This window comes from Wolffia australiana, chromosome 8 (genome assembly GCF_029677425.1).
Source record: "Wolffia australiana isolate 7733 chromosome 8, ASM2967742v1".
Taxonomy (NCBI): domain Eukaryota; kingdom Viridiplantae; phylum Streptophyta; class Magnoliopsida; order Alismatales; family Araceae; genus Wolffia; species Wolffia australiana.
Window position 1 is genome coordinate 838,985 of NC_135842.1, and position 6,016 is coordinate 845,000.

The window sequence follows — 6,016 nt, forward strand, 5'->3', positions numbered from 1 at the left end:
TGGGCTGGGGTTTGGCTGGGCAGGATGAGATAGTTGTATGGATTGGAGCAGCCCATGTTGAATGAACCCAGATTCAAGTGGATAGTGGGGCACACAACACACACTCTCTCTAAAAGATGCTTATATATTTATTAATATTTCTCAAGGGTAATTTAATCAGCATCCAAGTCCCACATCAGGAATCTTAAGCTTATAAATAAATGTCTCAGGGGTAATTTAATCAGCATCTGAGCCCCACATCATGAACATGCATATAAAATATGTATAGGTCTCAAGGGTACTTTAATCAGCATCGGAGCCCCACATCATGAACCTGCATACAAATATTTATAAATGTCTCAAGGGAAATTTAATCAGCATCTGAGCCCCACATCAGGAATCTGCATATATATAGAAGAGCAGAGGGAAGAGCAACTTACGACAAGTGGGTTCTTCCAGGAAGATCTGGCAAGCGATTCTCAAAGAGTTGAGCGATAAGAGAAAGGAAAGAAGATAGCGCTGTGCATGGAGGCCAAGTGGAAGCTGCCCAAGAAGGGCAGCTCCTTTACCAGGCGATGTGTTTCACTCGTTAAGGAGCAACGCGCCAAGTTCTACATCGTCCGTCGGTGCGTTTCCATGCTCGTCTGCTGGAGAGATTACGGTGATAGCTGAGCTGCTTCTTCTTCTTCTTCTTCTTCTTCTTCTTCTTCTTCTTCTTGTTCCTCCTCCTCAGCTTCATCTCTCCGCGGCGACTTTCTCTGTAAATTATCGTGAAATTTTCCCGATTAAAATTTCTCTTTCAAGTTTTCTCTTCCTTCTCCCGTCGGCATTCAGCAGGTTCGATGAGCGGGAGAAAGAGAGAGGAAGGGAGAAAAAGAGATATGGAAGACAGATGTTGAATGAGAGGGAAGAGAACGATAGGAAATTGAGACGAAGAGCGAGAGGGATAAGAAAGAGTGACGGTGCGAGTGAGAGAATTAGAAGTGGAGACCAAGAGAGAGAAAAAGCGAAAGACGTAGAGAGAGAAAGATAAGAAATAGAGATGGAGAGGGAGGGGGAGAGGAAGGAAATAGAGACGGAGAGAGTGGAGATAGAAACATAAGAAATAGAGACGGAGAGAGAAAAGAATTAGAGAGAGAGGAGAGAGATAAGAAATAGAGAGAGAGGAGAGAGATAAGAAATAGAGAGAGAAAAGAAATAGAGAGAGAGGAGATAGAAATATAAGGAATAGAGAGGGAGAGAGAAAGGAAGTAGAGACGGAGATAGAAAAGAAATAGTGATGCAGAGAGACAGGAGTTAGAATATGAAATAGAAAGGAGAGAGAGGAGAGAGAAAAGAATTAAAGAGGAGAGGGAGGAGACAGAAAAGAATGAGAGACGGAGAGAGAAGAAATAGAGACGGAGAGAGAAAAGAAGTAGAGACGGAGATAAAGAGGAGAGAGAAAGATTTAGAGACGGTGAGAGAAAAGAATGAGGGACGGAGAGAGAGTAGAGAGAAAAGAATGAGGGACGGAGAGAGAGTAGAGAGAAAAGAATTAGAGAGTAGAGACGGAGAGAGGAGAGAGAAAATTAGAGCCGGAGGGATGGGAAAGAAGAGAGAATAAATAGAGACGGAGAGAGAAAATTAGAGCCGGAGGGATGGGAAAGAAGAGAGAATAAATAGAGACGGAGAGAGAAAATTAGAGCCGGAGGGATGGGAAAGTAGAGAGAAGAAATAGAGACGGAAAGAGAGAAGAAATAGAGACGGAGGGAAAGAGAGGAGAGAGAGAGGAAATAGAGAGGAGAGAGAGAAGAAATAGAGACGAAGAGAAAGAGAGGAGAGAGAGAAGAGAGAAAGATAAGAGAGAGACTGCGAGGGAGAAAGAGAGACGGAGACAGTGAGAGAGAGATTGTGAGAGAGAAGGAGAGGCGGTGAGTGAGAGAAGAGAGAGAAAGAAGGGAGAGAATAAATAAAAAGAAAGCCTGTGTGCCGACTGCAGTCAAGATTGTGAAAAAGAAAGACTTTGTCTCCCAATATTAGTCAACACTGACGTCATCGCATGAAGAGGATCACATTCATTCAACTCCAATATACCAGCAATTTGCAAGACATTATGTTTTTATATTATTCCAGATGCAGTGTAATCTGCCAGAGCTGATATCCTGATATCGAATGCCGACATCGGATATTCGTTGTTATGGTACCGAGTCACGTCTAATTTCGGCTTATGACCAATGCCCCACCTAGCTGAATAGGCATGACAAAGTTACCTGAAAAAGGTTCTTTTGACGCGACTTTAGGAGGGAAAAAGCAACGAGCAATCCAGTACTGATATCAGCATCCACCGACATCTTGAGATTTAGATACCGATTTCATACTAGACATGGTTGTTCTGTTCTGTTTATTTTAACCGAATAAAAAATTTGCACGAAGGAACCGCATAGGGCCTTATTCTTTATTCTGTTCTTTTTTTTTCTAAAACTAACAAAATTCACACATTCGCACAAATTCGCACAAAAGTTGCACAAAGTGAACAAAAGAACAACACACGGGTCTATGGGATGTTCTGTTCGAACTTGTTTTTGTTCCGTTCAGAAAACTGAGCAAAATGAACAATTCGCACAAATTCGCACAAAAAAAACATAACTACCATGTTTATTTCAGACACAGCTAATTTGTACTGCATAGAATACAATGTTACGACCTTACAAAGCATTATCCTAAAGTTTAATCTTAAATATTTACATTCTTGGCACGTTTCTCGGCTCTCGGCGTACTCGGATCAAATACAATTCCTTAAAAATGTTGCCTCAATCATCTGCTATGTCCCGGTACTCGATGGCAATATCCATCCCGATTATCATACTTGTTACATCACAGGTATCCGTCCCGATATCGAATATCGTCATCGGACGGCTAACACAAGTGACATGTCCATGCCAGGTCAGCAAGGTGGGGCCTGCTGAGTCACGACCACGGCAGCACTTGGGAGATCTGTGGTGAAGGGGATCACGTGATTGGGGTCAGCATGGCAGGTAGCCCTTTAAAACCTTAATGGGCTGCCTTTGGCCCAATAGATAAAAATCGACTTAGCCCATATACTTCGCGCCTAGAGAATTAGCCCGGAGAAGAATTCTTCAAATTCTTCGTCGATCGTCGGCTTCCTTGATCCCAGATGAACATCTGAAAGCAAATTCTTCGAAGATCAGAGCTCGATCGTACAAAAAATCAAATAGTGAGAGAGAGAGTGATCAAGAGAGAGAGGGATCAAGAAAGAGAGAAAGTGATCAAGAAAGAGATCAAGAAAGAGAGAGAGAGAGAGAGAGATCAAGAAACAGAGAGAGGGAGAGAGATCAAGAAAGAGAGAGAGGGAGAGAGAGAGAGAGAGAGAGATCAAGAAACAGAGAGAGGGAGAGAGATCAAGAAAGAGAGAGAGGGAGAGAGATCATGAGAGAGAGAGAGATCAAGAAAGAGAGAGAGGGAGAGAGATCATGAGAGAGAGAGAGAGATCAAGAAAGAGAGAGAGGGGGAGCGATCAAATGAGAGAGATCGAGAGAGAGATCAAGAGAGAGAGAGAGGTCGAGAGTGAGAGAGGGGGAGAGAGATCAAGTGAGTGAGAGAGAGAGAGAGGTAAAGAGAGAGATAGAGAGAGGGAGAGAGATCAAGTGAGAGAGATCGAGTGAGAGAAATCAAGAAAGAGAGAGATGGAGAGATCAAGTGAGAGAGATCAAGAAAGAGAGAGAGGGGAGATCAAGTGAGAGAGATCGAGTGAGAGAAATCAAGAAAGAGAGAGAGGGAGAGATCAAGTGAGAGAGATCAAGAAAGAGAGAGAGGGGAGATCAAGTGAGAGAGATCACGAGAACGAGACAGATCAAGAGAGCGAGAGAGAACAGGAGAAAGAGAGATCAAGAAAGAGAGAGAGATCAAGAGAGAGAGAGATCAAGAGAGCGAGAGAGATCAGGAGAGCGAGAGAGATCAAGTGAGAGAGAGAGATCAAGAAAGAGAGAGAGAGATCAAGAAAGAGAGAGAGATCGAGAGAGAGAGATACAGATCGAGAGAAAGAGAGAGAGATCAAGAGAGCGAGTGAGATCAAGAGAGAGATAGAGATCAGGTGAGAGAGAGAGATCGAAAGAGATCAAGTGAGAGAGAGAGATCGAGAGAGAGAGAGAGAGAGAGATCAAGAGAGGGAGAGAGATCAAGAGAGCTAGAGAGACCAAGAGAGAGAGAGAGATCAAGAGAGAGAGCTAAAGAGATCAAGAGAGAGAGAGATCAAGAGAGCGAGAGAGAGGGAGAGAGAGATCAAGAGAGGGAGAGAAATCAAGGGAGAGAGAGAGGGAGATTCAATACCCCATAAAGATGACGGATAGACAGCAAGATCAGAGCTCGAAAGTTCTTCAATAGTGGCGCTTGGGAAGATCTCTTCGATGAAATCGTCAATTTCTTCATCCTCGCCCGCTTCTGGCGTCGTTGTTGAGGCGAATCGGCTGCAGAAGGAAGATGAAATTTCCCTCCAATGGGAAAGAAAACGAAGACGAAGAGCAGGCGAGATCTTTACCTAATTTGGAGATGCTCGTCGGTGACGCTCTCTGCTGAAGTCGCTTCGAACTCTGCGAGAGTGATCACGGAAGATGATCCATGAGAGAAGCCGCTGATTCCGCAAGAACGATCGTGGGTCTTTTGCTTGGACGGCGGCACTGTCGAAGATTCTTGCTGGAATTTCCTCTTCTTACTATAATCTCGATCGCAGCGCCTTTGTTCCCCCCCGTAATCGAATCTGGATAAAATGGAGGCGTTTCTCAGCACAAATTAAAGCGGCGACTCCATAAAATCCGGAAATATGTCAAGAATTCGTAAAAAAAATCCACACCAATTCCCCAATCACATCGCCTTTTAATCCCTAGAAGTCGAATCTGGAAAAAATGGAGGGGTTTCTGAGTACAAACTGAAGCGGCAACTCCACAAATTCGGAATAATATAACGAAATCATCGAATTACACGTCAATTCCGCAAATACAGCGCATTTTTTCTCCCTCGTATTCGGATCTGGATAAAATGGAGGCGTTCCTGAGCACAAATTAAAGCGGAAGCTCCATAAAATCCGGAATAACTCCACGTCAATTCCACAATCACAGCGCCTTTTTACTCTGACGTAGTCGAATCTGGATAAAATAAAGACGTTTCTGAGCACAAATTAAAGGGCAACTCCATAAAATTCGGAACAATTCCACAATCACAGCGCCTTTGTTCTCCCTCGTAGTCGAATCTGGATAAAATGAAGGCCTTCCTGAACCCCAATTAAAGCGGCATGGGCTATTTGGGCTGTAAAACTCGAAATAACATCATGAAATCGAACAATTCCACGTCAATTCCGCGACGGCTAATCGTTCTCCTGCGGGAAAGGAGAAAGAAGGAGAAGAACGCACCTGAAATCATTAAGCACTGAGCCTTGGCTTCCCTCCATAGTCGATGGACACGAGATCCGCAGCGCAAAGGTGAGATCGCGGCTTCTGATTTGGCTAGGGTTCCTCCGATCAGAGGTAGAAGAGGAACAGGAAATTGATCGGATTTTGTTCTTTGTTCGTATTTATACGAGCGAATAGACTTTTACCCAACCAGAAAACGACACGTCATCTCGGATAAGCATGCCACGTCTTCATGATATTTTGAAAAATATAACGGAAAGGGAGTTGGGCCGAGCGTGGGCTATTTGGGACCTAAAAACTGAACGATCTGTACGATAAAACGTCATCCGGCACCAGTAGGTATAGTTCCGGATCGTCCGGGACGTGCATAATGGATAGGATGGGACGAAGATCGTCCCCTTCGACGTCCGGAATCAGTGCAGGGACACGAAAACCATCCCATCCATGGTCTGAGGACGAAGTTTTCATCCAACCTCGCTGACGAAACGATTTTTTCATCCTGCGATGAAAGAACCGTCCCCTCCACATCCCTGAACTAGTATAGTTCCGGATCGTCCGGGACGTGCATAATGGATAGGACGGGATGAAGATCGTCCTGTTTGACGTCCGGAATCAATGCAGAGACATGGACAGGA

General features: G+C 44.3%; 2 protein-coding genes across 4 annotated transcripts; one reads left to right on the forward strand and one right to left on the reverse strand.

Moving 5' to 3' along the window:
* Window positions 1-314: 314 nt before the first annotated feature.
* RTFL8 (ROTUNDIFOLIA like 8) lies at window positions 315-1,500 on the forward strand. The gene has a single exon (XM_078579713.1). The coding sequence runs from the start codon at window positions 505-507 to the stop codon at window positions 649-651; it is 147 nt and encodes a 48-aa protein (XP_078435839.1). The 5' UTR covers window positions 315-504; the 3' UTR covers window positions 652-1,500.
* Window positions 1,501-2,584: 1,084 nt separating this feature from the next.
* LOC144706677 (uncharacterized) lies at window positions 2,585-5,536 on the reverse strand. Of its 3 annotated transcripts, XR_013582297.1 has the most exons (6): window positions 5,382-5,509; window positions 4,954-5,117; window positions 4,826-4,868; window positions 4,514-4,732; window positions 4,306-4,442; window positions 2,585-3,141 (listed from the first exon to the last, which is right to left on the reverse strand). XR_013582297.1 is itself a non-coding variant. In XM_078579679.1 (5 exons), the coding sequence occupies exons 1-4, from the start codon at window positions 5,417-5,419 to the stop codon at window positions 3,068-3,070; spliced, it is 468 nt and encodes a 155-aa protein (XP_078435805.1). In that variant the 5' UTR covers window positions 5,420-5,536; the 3' UTR covers window positions 2,585-2,952; window positions 3,061-3,067. The 3 variants fall into 3 exon arrangements, 2 of the variants coding, with proteins under 2 accessions (XP_078435805.1, XP_078435804.1); XM_078579679.1 differs by lacking the exons at window positions 4,826-4,868; window positions 4,954-5,117 and having other exon boundaries at window positions 2,585-2,952; window positions 3,061-3,141; window positions 5,382-5,536; XM_078579678.1 differs by lacking the exons at window positions 4,826-4,868; window positions 4,954-5,117 and having other exon boundaries at window positions 5,382-5,536.
* Window positions 5,537-6,016: the final 480 nt, after the last annotated feature.